This window comes from Meles meles, chromosome 2 (assembly GCF_922984935.1).
Source record: "Meles meles chromosome 2, mMelMel3.1 paternal haplotype, whole genome shotgun sequence".
NCBI classification, from domain to species: Eukaryota; Metazoa; Chordata; class Mammalia; order Carnivora; family Mustelidae; genus Meles; species Meles meles.
In genome coordinates, this window is record NC_060067.1 from 181,888,139 (window position 1) to 181,903,707 (window position 15,569).

The window sequence follows — 15,569 nt, forward strand, 5'->3', positions numbered from 1 at the left end:
CCAAAAAGAACTTGCATATTTCTTTCTTTAAATAGTTGGCAGTACACTTTAACATGGTATAGTAAAAAGAAAAACTTGCTCGGTCATTAATCTTCACGTGATATTAAAATAATCTGCAATTCTCAAGGCCTCAAATTCCTCTCTCTGAAACACATTCGTAAAGTGGAAATTTAATGATTTCCAATTTCCTTTCCAAATCTAAAATCCTAACTTTACAACTATATGTTTTGGAAAGCAACTTAGCAATACCTGGATTCTTCACCATAGCCAAATAAAATAGATGTTGTCAGTAATTGGGTAAATAACAGAATCTTAAATCTTCCCCTACCATTTTCTCCTGCCAATAATGAACTGAAATTAGAACATCTATTTTATGTCACTCAATAATATTTGCCCAAGAATTCTTCAGTACTTGAAAGAAGGTAATTATAACCAGCCTGAATTATTAAAGTCTTAAGGCTCTATAAAGTTCAGTTTTAGGGCACCTGGGTGGCTCAGTTGGTTAAGCCACTGCCTTCAGCTCAGGTCATGATCCCAGAGTCCTAGGATAAAGTCCCACATCGGGCTCCCAGCTTCACAGGGAGTCTGCTTCTCCCTCAGACCTTGTCCTCTCTCATGCTCTCTCTTGCTGTCTCTCTTTCAAATAAGTAAACAAAATCTTTAAAAAAAAATAAAGTTCAGTTTTAAAATCTCCCTTCTTGTACACTTTTTTATTAACTTCTTTTCTTAATTAGCTACTAAAAAGGATAGAGTATAAAAGCAATATTTAGAGGTTTTTTTTTTTTAACGATTTTATTTATTTATTTGACAGACATCGCAGGTAGGCAGAGAGGCAGGCAGAGAGAGGAGGAAGCGGGTTCCCCACTGAGCAGAGTCCGATGTGGGGCTCAATCCCAGGACCCTGGGATCATCACCTGAGCTGAAGGTGGAGGCTTTAACCCACTGAGCCCCCCAGGCCCCCCAGAGGGTATTTTTAAGAAGCTATAAGATCTTACCATCTACTTCTTCATTCATATCATTATAATCACCATCACTGCCACCATCACCATCTACAAAATACTTACAGGTGCCAGAGCGTTGTCAGTCAGTATCTAATTATTTCTCACAGTTCTGTAAGAAGAGGCAACATTATCTGGCCCTGTTTTAGAGATAAGGAAACTGAGGCTCAGGGACACTGGGCCATTCACCCAAAGTCACATGGTTTTGAAGTGGTGCAGCCTATGTCGAAGTAAATCAGCTGTTACCAGAGCCTTTGCTCTTACTGACCAGGCTAACACGTCCGTCAGTACTCAGGATTTACAAAAGACAGCCAATAACAGTCACAAGGGGAAAACGAAAAAAGAAAAAAAGCTGCACAAACTCAGAGAATACTGCCTACTATCCAAAAGCTCATCAAAAGACATACATTTCTTTAAGTCCTGAGAGATTATACATACATACATACATAAAGAAAAAAAAACACCAAAAGTATTAAAAATCAAGATGATGTGAGTTTTTTACCTTCTCTAAAATACTATTCTACTTTGCACTGGAGAAAGAGAGGTTTTATATGATCACAATTCTAACTCTATAGAATAATTACTGCTTTCCTTTCTCTGCCTTAATTTCTAGTTAGGTGGCTGCTGGAGTTAGAAAGACTGGAACGGGACCAGGATAGCTGCTTAGCTTTCTTGTAAGAGGACTCACAGCTAAGTTACCTTGGATGTTTTATCACAGTCCAGGATATGGCCCTAAGGTTTTCAGATTTAGAAACCTAACTTTACTTTAATAGATCCACATTAACCATGTTCACAGATTGTCAATTCACTGATTTACAATTATGGGTTGATACTTTCACATATATAAGTACCCAGATTAGCATGACTAGTGCATACTTTCACTATAGATAGACCTACACGAAAAATCAAATTGTAACCAGAAAGTGAGGAAGTGATATAGAAGCAGAATTAGTTGTTATTTTCCTCAAATAAGATCTTGGCTTAACTTATCAACAGGCCCTTAGTATACTTGAAGTCTTGCTGGTCAGGATTAGAAATTACATATTTCCTTCTTGTAAATAATCAGCAGTACAACTTTAATATGGTATAATACCAAGAAAAAATTTTAGAGGACCTGGCTGGCTGAGTTAGGAGAGCACGGGACTCTTGAGTTGTGAGTTTGAGCCTCATAGAGAGATGGGACAGAGAGATTACTTTAAAACAGTAATAATAATAATAATAATAATAACAGGACATCTGGGTGGCTCAATCGTTAGGCATCTGCCTTCAGCTCAGGTTACGATCTCAGGGTCCTGGGATCGAGCCCCACATTGGGCTCTCTGCTCAGCAGGAAGCCTGCTTCTCCCTCTTCCACTCCCCCTGTTTGTGTTCCCTCTCTCACTGTGTCTCTCTCTGTCAAATAAATAAATAAAAATCTTAAAAAGAAAGAAAGAAAGAAAGAAATTTGAATAAATAAGTAAATAATGTTTTAAGAAAAAAAAGGAAGAAAAATTTTATTCCCTGAGAATAATTTAGATGACCACTGCCCAGATTTGTCCCTGTCTTTCTCCTGTGCTTCCACAGTTGACCAATGCAACACATGAAGGTGTTCTTTCTTTACACTTCAGTCAAGTCTTTCTGGAGTTCAGAATTAATGCTGTCTTTTTAAGTATGTTTTTTATTTTTTTAATTTTTTTTAAAGATTTATTCATTTATTTATTTATTTATTTATTTGACAGAGAGAGAGATCACAAGTAGGCAGAGAGGCAGGCAGAGAGAGAGGAGGAAGCAGGCTTCCTGCAGAGCAGAGAGCCCGATGTGGGGCTCGATCCCAGGACCCTGAGATCATGACCTGAGCCGAAGGCAGCGGCTTAATCCACTGAGCCACCCAGGCGCCCCTAAATATGTTTTTTAAAGAGTTTATTCATTTAGAGAGACAGTACAAGCAAGGGGAGAGGCAAAAGCAAAGGGAGAGAGAATCTCAAGCAAACTCTGTGCTGAGCACAGAGCCCAACTTGGGGCTCAGGTTCATGACCCTGAGATCAAGACCTGAGCCAAAATCAAGTCAGTCACCTAAGGGATGACCCAGCTCCCTGGGGAGCACCCAGGTACCCAATGCTGTCTTTAGGTGACTTTAATATTTTTGTTCTGACCAATTTAGTACAGTATTGATTGTACTTTCAGAGGGTGATCGTTATTTCCCTTATTTCTAAATTTCTGGGGGAACCACCTATTTGTTCCCCAGAACAGCAGTAGACAAAACAATGTCTACTGTTCTGTCCTAAGAGTCTGAAAATTTACTGAGTTAAAACACATCTAGTTTGTACATTTATGGGGAAAAAAATCCTCTGAGTTACCTCATCCTTAATTCTGTAAAAAAGAGATAATCTAAAACTTTCTGCAGGGCAGGCAAATGTGCTCAGTCTCCACGAGCACAGCTGACACTCTGCAGCAAAGGGACAACAGGAAGCCCTTCTACAAGGGGCCGAGAGACCAAGGACCGTCCCTTCAACACCACAGCGACTGAGACCACTGATTGCACTGCTTAGAAAGCTTACTTACATGGGCCAATGACAAGGAATCTGTAAGATTTAGGGGAAAATGAGAAATCAGTAAGCAATGAGAAATGAATATGGAAAAAAATGTGTTTTTTCCAAGAGGTGAGGTAGAAGTTAGAAAAGAATGAAAGTCCACTGTTTGGGGATGGGAGTGGAAGTCATAATTTAAAGCTGCAAAGGAATACAGGAATTTCTCAGACTCAGACTTTCCTCTGATAATGGGAAGAAAGACTGTTTTTCAGAAACAACAGAAAAAGCATTACAAAAGTAAAGTTTCCCTTGTAGCATAAGGGGTTAATGCTGGTAAAGTGAAAAATACAAGTGGATTGCTTGTTTACTTCCTCTGGGTTCAATGACTCAAGTCATTAAGGCTGCAGACTAGGGTCAGAGCGATCACCTGAGTTGATGGGAGGGTTTCGGATAACATCAGCAATAATCTTCTGAACCTCTGGAGTCAGGCCTGCTCGTTCCATATCAAGTGGGCAGCCAGCTTTCACTGCTTGGGTTAAGTGCATCCCAACCGTTGTGACAGGCATAACCCTCTCCTTGGCTATATTTATCTAGAGAAACAGGAGCAAAACCACCAGCGAGGTCTTAAAAGTTTGCAATGTACCATATGTAAATAAAATGTCCAAAACCTTCAGGTAGTCAGTGTTCACTGAGAAATAATGCACTGAACCTTCACTTAAAGTTTTCATTTTTACCATTTCTTTAAAAATACCCATGTTATAGATCTCCACATGTTCTACCTTTTATACTTACTATAGTGAATAAAACAAAATCCTCCAGCTTTAGCTAAGAACTCAATCCTCATCTCTCTGTAATTATTCACTTCAAAAACCTATTAGTGGCAGAGACTAATCATTCTGTGTAAATCTAATAACTACCACAGTCTTTTGAAAATATCATAAATTGTTTCAATTAGCAATAATCGCGCCTCGGATAAACCTCATTGGCTACGATACTGCCACTGCGCAAAGCTGAAAATATCATAAATTGTAATCCAATATTCTGTATCATTGAACTAACACATGGTACTTTAGTTATGTGAATGTCCAAGAAGACAAATCCTAAAATGCTTAGTGGTAGTGTAAGGCTCCAGATGCATTCTATAAAAGGTTCTTGAGAAAACTTTAATAGGGTGTTTTATATTGGCTCTATTCTTAAAATAATAACCACAATTTATCAAGAGCTGTCGTTTTTTTGCCTAGCATTAAACTTAACATGAATTGTTTTAAATTGAGGATAGTGTTACATATTTTATGTAGCTTTTTAAACAAAAGTAGCTCCAAATCCATTTAAGATGTACATTTGATAAAACATTCTTTTAAACACTCAGAAAGTTTATGCAGCTCTAGGTTATTTCATGATACCTTCTTTAATGCATCTTGGAAGTCTGAATTTGGACTGTATTTATGAGAAGGCTGTACTTTCACACAATGGAGCATTTAAAGCAGTATTTTCAGCCTTCAAAGGTAGGTTTTAAGTTACCTTCATTAAATGTCTACCTTTTTCTACTACACAGTCTGCACATGTGTGCATATCAGGGTTATTTGATAGCAGGCATCAAATTACCTAGAACTAATTGTATTATTGCTCCTGTTTAATTAGTCCTTAGGCATGTTTAATTTTGTGGTTACCTGGCACAGACCCTCTCAGACCCCTGGGAGGAACAGATAATTATACCATGATATTACACAATAATATACAAAAAAAAAAAAATAGCAAAAGATATCAATGAAAATATACCACTCTATATTTTTAATCATGAATATATAATACAACACAAGAAACCATGTATCAGGGCTGAGTATTAGAATGTACTTTATTCAGGAAATTTGGAGGCTACACCAAATTTTCTTAGTACTGTATTCAGTTCTATTATATATATATGGTCAAATTATGTATCTATAAGCATATTTGACACATACATGTAAGTTACTATTTAAATAAGAAACTGAACTTAAAATTTCTATTTATCATGCAATTCACTTCAAAAATAGTACAATGGAATTGTTCGATTTCTTCTGTAATGGCTTTTGTACTTTTAATTTCAGGAATCTGACTGTTTAATTAGAACATCTATTAAGTGATAAAGACAAGCTATAAACTGTTTTTCTTATTTATACTGGATTTTTAACCAGAATAAGAACTATAATATAGCTTAGTGAATACAGACACAGAGAACAGGAAAAGCAGGCACTGGACCATATAGCCTTTTCCAAATCAATTTAATGACAGAGAGGATAGGAATTCAAATTAGTTAAACCTAGCTGGAAGCCTAATTCTGTCCCTATTCCACTAAGTTATACTCTTCGTTTTGTATATTTAAAGAAACCTCAACAGCCGTAAGGACTGAGGCCAGAACAGTGAAGAAACATTAAGTGTGGCCATTTTTCACAGTAAATAAGATTTTTTTCAAAGACAAATCAGGCATGGTTTAAAATAGAGAATAATAGTAGAGGATCTAGAGTGAAAAGCAAGCTGTTTTTAAAAAACTTATTTCCAGCTTCTTGGACATCCTTCCAGAGACAGTTTATGCATTTTTGTATACATACCAAAAATATGTTAATATATAAGCATGCATATATACACACACTTACATTTATGTTTTTCACACTACTCTCCATCTCCCTTTTCCTTAATGTATCTTGCAGATTATTTCTTATCAGTACTTATGCTAACAGTTTTTAAACTATTAATCCCAGTTTTAAAAAAAAGTCTTAAAATACGACTGCTCTGATATCCCTAAGCTGTAAATATGTTCAGCAGAACCTCTGATACAACCTCTACAAAGTAACCACGGTCAAAGTACACTTACTCTTTTTAATTGATTGACAAAGGTAGGCTTGGCAGAAAAAGAAAATGACATTCTAGTCTAAGATTAAATATAAAATGAAACAATATAAAATACTGCAAGATTAGAAGAAATTTATTCCAAGTCACAATTTTACTATTTGAAAAGCTGATAAAAACACATGTTTAGATAAATTTGAAAATTTGTTAACTTGAAAGTAAAACACTAACCAAAGACATCTTCTTTTCTTGGAATAAGTAATACGTGATGGCCACAGGCTGTGAAAGGGAGCATGCCTCATTTTTTCCCACCACGCTGTTCCTTTGTTCTTCCTGAGGTTTTGTCCTTGAAAAGAGGTCTGTCTACAAAATTTTAAATGTAACACAAATGATCAATAATAATATCAATATAATGATAATGTATCAGTATGATCATTAGGCATGAGGGAAAAAAAACACAAAACTTCAAAGGAACGGTCAAAAATTCCCTTTTTATGAAGAGCTGAAAAAGGTTTTGTTTTTGTTTTTTTACATATCGATCTAAAAAGGTAAAATAAGGATGGAGGGAATAAGTTTTTGAATAAGATATCTGTAATAGTAAACATGGTTATAAAGCTAGAAATTTCTAGTCTCCCCTTTAGCCAACAAAGAGGGAATAAAAAATGAACTATAATGTTGACCACTCTGACTCTAAATTAGTCCCTTAATCTCTGGAAGTGAATACTGAATGAATGAATAAACCAAATTAATATTCAAATTTGATACCATAGTCACAAATTCTGCTAACATTTTGCAAGTAAATACATTATCACTATATACATATAGTTTAAAAAGATACATACAAACTGTGGCTCTAAACTTGAAGCATTATGTAAATTCTTTTTTTTTTTTTTTTAAAGAAGAAGCCACCTAAAGACAGGGAAAGTGAGGTCAGAAGGCATTTTTTTTTTAAGATTTTATTTATTTATTTGACAGAGAGAGATCACAAGTAGACAGAGAGGCAGGCAGAGAGAGAGGGGAAAGCAGGCTCCCTGCCAAGCAGAGAGCCCGATGTGGGACTTGATCCCAGGATCCTGAGATCCTGACCTGAGCCGTAGGCAGCGGCTTAACCCACTGAGCCACCCAGGCGCCCCGCATTATGTAAATTCTTAAATATGGTTCCTTAGGAGACGTTTAAAAGAGAAAAAGAAGACAAAGGATTGAAAAATGAGATTAACAGAGCAATAGTGGAATTTTTTAAGAGCCTGAAAAAAAGGTAAAGGCCAAGTGAGAGTTATGATAGAATTATATGATGTATGATTCGCATGGATTAAGAAGAGTTTTCCCCATGCCAACTTTACTTTTCAAAACAAAAGCACCAATTTAAAAGAAATAAATCCAACAGAACTTGGTGTATTGTAACCCACAGCAGTCCATTTCTACCCTAAATAAATGAGTCTGTGGATTAGTTCAGATACCTGGGACAACGCAGTTTGGGGAACAGAGAAGCCAGATGATACCATAAATTGTTTCTAGGCACCTCTAGATTTTCAAGGAAGAATATTTTTTTATTAAATGAAGTGTTTCTATCTGAGACCTTAACACTGTCAAATCTGGCTTTAATTGCTAGGCATGCTTAATATCAGACCCCAAATAGCCCGATTCCTCAGTCTGTCAGTACAGGCTACAGCTGGAGGCAACAATGAGATATCCCGACACCAAGGTCTTAGAAATGTGACCACTGTGAATTATACTGGCAAATCCAGGAAGATTTTATTACTTATAGGACAAAGTCATGATGTCATCTGTAAATGTGAGACTAAAGGTTTAGGAACATCCAAAACACTAAGCAAAGTACTATGAGGGCAGTAATCTCAAGAAGGAAGGGCTACTCTAATTAAGCAAAAGTCTAATCAAATCATGCTCTATGTAGATAAAAAACTATACGAACAGAGAGTGATCAATGGAAACGTAAGTAGGAAATCAGTGGAAACATAAATAGGAAAGGCAGAAGGACCAAGGCAGGCAATACCTACCCAAGCACTGTTCAGATGACAAGACATCTTGGCTAACTAAATTTGAATGTAACAGTTTCCCTGGCAAGTAATGTAGGACAATGTCTAATCTGCCTTGAAGTGACAGACTACTCTGACACTATCAGAATTCCCCTTGTGATATTGCAGGCTTTCTAAGCGACTGTCAGATAACTGCTTCCCATATACCTTCTTATTCAATAGGAGAAGAGAAGACACGGGTTGGGTCAGGTAAAACTTCGCAGTTACACTTCTCACGATAAATTAATGAATTTGCACTCCAATGTAACCACTTACATTCACATATGCACACATGTATACATAAAAACAAGCTCACAGAGAAGGATAATGCAAATCTACTCCCCAAAACACAACTATCTGTGATGAGATGTATCAGATTTTTAAAGGGGGATCTAAATGTGCGTGTCCAAAGCTTACAGGAGATTCTTAGAAGCGAAAACAACCTCTTAATACTGCCTTCCATATTTTTAATGCTTCCAGCTTTTTATACCCACCCCTTATCTTTTGTCTTTCTTTTTTTCTTAAGCTTTATTTATTTATTTGAGAGAGAGTGTGTGTGTGAGCAGAGGAAGGGGCAAAAGGAGAGAGAGAGAAAGCAGACACCCTGCTGAGTGCAGAACCCAGGACTCCAAGATCATGACCAGAGCCAAGAGTCAGATGCTTAAATGATTGAGCCACCCAGGCATCCCTATCTTTTGCCTTTCTAATTAATCCATTGTTTCTTAATATGGGGAAGGAAAGTATCCTTTCCATTGTGTAGTCAGGAAATGGAAACCTAAAGATGTTAAAGAACACATACAGAGTCAGGCTCTCTGCTCAATGGGGAGTTTGCTTGTCCTTCTTCCTCTGTCCCTCCCCTCCTCATTCTCTCTAATTAATAAACTCTTTAAAAAGAAAAGGGGGGGGGGCGGTGCCTGGGTGGCTCAGTAAGTTAAGCATCTACCTTCAGCTCAGTTCAAGATCTCAGCATCCTGGGATGGAGCCCCGTACCACTCCCCCACCCCCCTGCGGAGCAGGAAGTCTGCTTCTTCTCCTCCCTCTGTTCCTCCCACCTTCTGTCAAATAAATCTTTTAAAAAAGAACACATTCAGCTTCAACAGGTAGATTATGGGAGAATTAAATTCCTAATTCTCTGATTCTGAGTCTAGTAGACTTTCTACCACCGTGCAATGCCTTACCTTCTATGTCGGAGTACACAAACTTAATAGAGTCTGCATGTGGGGTTTAAAGAAAGAAACCCAAAGGATCCTTGTGGAAATGGCCATTTATGGTGGAGCAGAATAATAAAAGAATAGGAAGAAAATGCTATTAAGACTGAAGAGAAGAACATGTATTCTACTTAATATCAAAGGACAGCATGACTGGCAGGAGAGGGTAATTAGGGAATAAAATAAATAAAACAGAAAAGAAAGTGGCTGGGTTCCACGCCAAGTGATAGCAAAGATAACTTTGCAGCTTCAATTTCTATCTCCATCTGAAAGTAAAATAACTTATCAACCTAAAACACAGTACTTTGGGCGCCTGCGTGGCTCAGTGGGTTAAGCCGCTGCCTTCAGCTCAGGTCATGATCTCAGGGTCCTGGGATCGAGTCCCGCATCGGGCTCTCTGATCAGTGGGGAGCCTGCTTCCCTTCCTCTCTCTCTCTCTGCCTGCCTCTCTGTCTACTTGTGATCTCTGTCTGTCAAATAAATAAAATCTTTAAAAAAATAAAAATAAAATAAAACACAGTACTTTTTCAAATTTAAAAGCAAAATCACTCAATAGAACAGAAAGACATGAGCAGCCTGGACAACTACTTAAGCATCATCTTAAAAATTAGGTAACATGTTTTTGTAGGTGATTTACTACAGGAGTAATCTGAATCGATTTTCTAAGTGTCCAGTGTGGAAATGAAAACACAGCTGACCCTTGAACAAGACAGTCTGAAGTGGCCAGGTCCACTTAGACACAGATTCTTTTTTCAATAAATACAGTACAGTGCTAAAATGTATTTTCTCTTCCCTATGATTTTGTTTTGTTTCAAGTTTTTATTTAAATGCTACTTAACAGATAGTGTAATATTGGTTTCAGGAATAGAATTTAGTGATTCATCACTTACATACAACACACAGTGCTCATCACAAAAGTGCCCTCCTTAATACCCGTCACCCATTTAACCCATCCCCTGCCCACCTTCCCTTCATCAACCCCTTATGATTTTTTTTTAAGATTTATTTATTTATTTGAAAGAAGAGACAGAGTATGCACGAGCAGGGGAGAGAGGCAGAGTGAGAGAGAGAGAGAGATTCTCAAGCTGATTCCTGGCTGAGTGTAAAGCCCAACGCAGGGCTTGATCTCATGACCCTGAGATGATGACTGGAGCACTTAACCAACTCACCCGCCCAGGCATTCCTCCCTTATGATCTTCTTAATAACTTTTTTTTTCTCTACCTTACTTTATTTTAAGAAAATAGTATTGGGGGCACCTGTATGGCTCAATCTTTTAAGCATCTGCCTTCGGCTCAGGTGATGTTCTCAGGGTCCTGGGATTGAGCCCAGAGTCGGGCTGTCACCTCAGTAGGAAGTCAGCTTCTCCTCTCTCTGCCCTTCCCCCCATCCCTGCTTGTACTTTCTGGCTCTCTCTCTCTCTCAAATAAATAAATAAAATCTTAAAAAACAACAACAAATAAGGAATACAGTAAATAAGACATACAACATACAAAATATGTGTTAATCAACTGTATGTGTTCTCAGTAAGGCTTCTAGTCAATAGTAGAATATTAATGGTTAAGTTTAGGGGGAGTCAAAAATTATACATGGATTTTTGATGGTGTGGGGATCGGCACCCCTAACCTCCCACATTGTTCAAGGGTCAACTGTAAAGGGAGAAAATGTTGCTTTTGAAAGGTGTTTTTTAAGTCATCAAAAAATGTTTATTCTCTCACAGTTCCTGAAAATCACAGTATTTTACCTGAATGCTATTTATTTGACAGAAATCTTTGATGACTTCCAACAGAGGGGTCAACATATTAGCTTTGCCTTCAGACACACCATCGATCCTTTTCACGTTTTCAAATGTAGTAGGTCTGTCATTTAAAAAAATTAAAAAGTCAAGAAACCACTAAAATATTATCACTCCAGCAACATAGCTGATGTTTAGCTTCATATGAATACTCAATAAACATGTATTTTTCCATTAACCAAAAACAATGTGTAATACAACTAACAATGTTTCTCTTCGCTTTCCACCATTTAAAGATTTATTATTTTAGCAATTTATGAATAAAAACACCACCACCATTATCACCACGAAAACACAGTACTAACTGGTAAAAAGGCTATTAGCATGAAGAAACAGGCTAATGTTCTACTCTATTACTGATCTTATCACTATTACTATTTTTACAGATATTAAAAAAACTATGAGGCTCTGAGGATAACCAAGAGGCTAAGAAATACAAAAGAAAATCTCATTCATTATATACAAAGTATTTACCTGTAATAATAAACTTGCTAACTACTTTAGGCTTTTAAATCAGTATTTATTGTGTCCAAAATCCAAGAGACTGTATAATGTCTACTTTCTAAAAATCTGTCAATCTAATTATTACTCATTTCCTTTAAATTATCTTCACTAAATATTAAAATGTGGTGTTGAATATTTACTTTTAATAATTATTTTAAAATATAAGCACTATATTATTAAAATTTCTACACTAAAATAACATCTTTTGGATGAAACTTAATGACAAAAACAATTTTTTAAAAGAAAGTATAAAAGATGAAAACAATTGGGACGCCTGGGTGACTCAGTTGGTTAAGCATCTGCCTTCGGCCCAGGACGGGATCCCAGGATCCAGGGATGGAGTCCCGCATCAGACTCCTTGCTCAGCAGGGAGCCTGCTTCTCCCTCTGTCTGCTGCTCCCACTGCTTGTGCTTGTGTGCTCTCTCTCTCTGACAAATAAATAAAATCTTAAAAAAAAAAAGGGTGAATACAATTATCAGACAACTGCTTTTTTTCTTTTAAAGACAGAAATTTTTTTGGAAGATTTTATTTATTTGTTTATTTGTCAGAGAGAGAAAGAGAGAGAGCGCACAAGCAGGGGGAACAGCAGCCAGAAGAAGCTTAACCCACCGAGTCACTCAGGGGTCCTTCAAAAACTGTTCTTTGGAAATAATTTCTTCTAAATACTTATTGACCACCTCATCTTTATTAGGCATTGTGCCAGGTGCTTTGGACGACACAAAATACGAGGAAAACAGTGTCTCTACTCGGAGTTTAAAATCTGGAAGATACAAGCACGTATACCAATAATAACAAAAAATAAAGCATTATGTGAGATGTGTCACAGAAGCATCTTCTAAATTTACATTTTAAAGTCCTTTATGAATTCAGGGGAAAGGAATTACTTTGCTGATAAGAGCATGAAAGACTTCATAGAGAAAATCTTGAAGGATTTCCTAGCAGGAGTTTTGGGGAATCAAGGAAACGACAAGGCAGAAGCAACACTGTAAACAAATACACAGAATTTGAAAGGGGATCTTCAACATGTGGTCGGATAAACCACTCAAAATTCTGTGACATGGATGTAAAAGCATGTGTAAGTCCATAAATGGAGGGCCCTGAATTATAAGCTAAAGAAGTTAAGACAGTTAGGAACTAGTTAGGCAGAAGCAGGACATGAGAAAGAAAGACTGATTTGGTCTCATGTATCAGATGAAACAGAGACGGAGAGATGAAGGAAAGATTTACTAGTTAAGAGGCTTCTGCAACAGCCCAGGGGCAATGGTCTGAACTAACAGGGTGTCACAAAGAAGAGAGAGGACAGCATACACAGACACATGAGGAACGCTTTAATGAAAAAGTCTCACAACTATTTAAGTAGGACTAAGGCGGGGATCCGTGTTAGAGCAGTGAAAATAACACCAGGCATTTTAAAAATGTGTCATTGAGAACATAAAGGTATGAACTGACAAAAAAAGAGAGAGAAGAGTTTTGGTAGTCGCACAAAATGCATGCACGGAGGGTTTGTGGATAATGAGTTAGATTTCATACACATTGACTGTGATGGCTGAAAACAGTTGGTTTTCATTCATGTAGAAACGTTAAGACTACAGCTCAGTGGAGAGATGGTGGGCATCATGGGAGACTGGGGAGTCACCTCATAGATGGGACAGCTGGACCCCAAGTCATACTGTCACTAAACATTACAAATCTATTATGTTAGAAGAAAATAAGTTAGAACACATGCCGACAGACGGCTTACCTCATTTTGGCCATATCCAGAAGTATCTTATTTGTTGCCAGAATAGCTGGAGGGACATCCATTTTACTGGCTTGTTTCTGCCTGGCTTCAACCAATTTGCCATACAACACAGTCTGAACGAAGAACAAAGAAACAACTGAACATTTGTTGTTGTTTTTTAATGTACTTAGAAAAATCCAGTCCTTTATTTTTAGAGCTTCGGCTATTCATTTTCCCTCAGAATGAAGAATTAACTATATCTCAGACTCATAGCTAAAGAACAACTTTTAAAATGCTGGCAACAAAATTTTCAGCATGCATATAATCCTTCTAAGCACTGCGTTTTCACCAAAGCCATACCTCAGCCTCCTGCTCTTGAGCTGAAATAACAGGTTCTGAGGACTTGTGAGGTTTTCCTGGTGAATGCACCATGATGCTAAAATATGTAAAAGAAAATAAATAGTAAAGGCTTTTCTTTCTCCATGTTCACTTTTCACTTCACCCCCAAAATGAGAATATTGTTGCAAGTCAACAGTAACATATATTTTTCATAACACCAGTAAAATAATTGTGATTTATATGGCAGCCTAGATTTTAAACAATTTCAATCAAATACATTCATTATAATGGTAAAGTTAAAACTGTAATTTGAATTCATCAAAATGTAGTATACTTAAAAACAGCATTTGCCCCATCCTCATCCTCAACCAAATTCTTTAAAATACTCCTTCCTTATCTATACTCAAGATAACTTTTTTTGTCCAAGAGAGATACAATCTATGATTCTTTACTGTGACATCATTAATTTCTGGTTGGTGAGGAACATTAGCATGGGATTAATCAAACTGTTCAAAATTTTCTTCAAAATCAAACAAAAATAAGCCAAAGGGGATTTCTCTTTTGACTCCACAAAAGAAAGATAAAAAGCATGCAATTAGCAAACAACATGGAAGGAACGAGGCAGCAAACTAGACAGAAAACCAATTTCTACAAAGAACATTTCCCATTGATAAATTAATTCTAAAGACAAAAAGATATAAAAATGAAATTGTATGGAATAGCCTATATAAAAGATGCCAAATTTAAATAAAGTCCTTTTTTGGTAAGGAAAGGTGGAACATGTTTGATATTTAACAAATGTTTATAGTAAGATTTCAACAATTATCAAATCCTATCACTAAAATAAGCAGATTTAAACTAGAGGAAAAAAAAATACCAGTTCAAAGAATTAGTAATATCAGGTTACTCAAGATAATTATAAATTTGTTTTAAATAATAAAATTATTTACCCTTTATATTAGTATTTATAAAATCTTTATACCAACATACTACTTGCAAAACGGTATTTTAAATTATTTCACAAATAAATTTTATTATCATATATACTGGCAAAATATGTGCAATATAGCCCTGAAGCAGAAATATACAATGGAAAACAATAATAAATGTTGTGCCTATGAATGCTATTACAAGTGCATAGAAGAAAAGCCCAAGATACCTATAATGAATATCATGAAAAGGTGGAGATGCGGGCACCTGGGTGACACAGTCGGTTAAGTGTCCAACTCTTGGCTCAGGTCGTGATCTCATGGTTGCGGGATCGAGCCCTACATGGGCTCTGCACTGAGCATAGAAACGCTAGTTTCTCTCTCCCTCTCCTCTGCCCCTCCCTGCCTCATGCTCTCTCTGTAATCAATCTATCTATCTACCTATCTATCTTTGGGGGGGAATAAAAAGTGGAGATGTTCTACCCATTAAGCAAGAAAAGACTACCATGTTAAAGAAGAAACAGAACAAGAAATAGTTCTTAGAAATTAAGATTTTAATAACTAAAATTAGAACCTTACTAGATGGAAGGGAATATAAAGTCAAGGAATCCAAGAGAGTAAACAAGCAAAAAGAAATTGAAAACAAGGGGTAAAATATGAGTAATAAAAACACTAAAAACCAAGAAAACAAAAAAGACAATTACTAATAAC

The 15,569-nt window shown here is 36.6% G+C and overlaps 1 protein-coding gene and 1 pseudogene across 5 annotated transcripts in view; both read right to left on the reverse strand.

The window, feature by feature from the left end:
* WRN (WRN RecQ like helicase) overlaps nucleotides 1–15,569 on the reverse strand; it is a 146,246-nt gene that overhangs the window by 14,784 nt on the left and 115,893 nt on the right. For all 5 annotated transcript variants that reach the window (XM_045989643.1, XM_045989634.1, XM_045989662.1 and 2 more), the window contains exons 29-33: nucleotides 13,951–14,026; nucleotides 13,612–13,724; nucleotides 11,315–11,429; nucleotides 6,563–6,694; nucleotides 3,933–4,095 (exon numbers count right to left, since the gene is read on the reverse strand). In XM_045989643.1, coding sequence (XP_045845599.1) covers nucleotides 3,933–4,095; nucleotides 6,563–6,694; nucleotides 11,315–11,429; nucleotides 13,612–13,724; nucleotides 13,951–14,026 — 599 coding nt within the window. The remainder of the gene's footprint in view (nucleotides 1–3,932; nucleotides 4,096–6,562; nucleotides 6,695–11,314; nucleotides 11,430–13,611; nucleotides 13,725–13,950; nucleotides 14,027–15,569) is intronic.
* On the reverse strand, nucleotides 4,355–4,517 carry LOC123937661 (annotated as a pseudogene).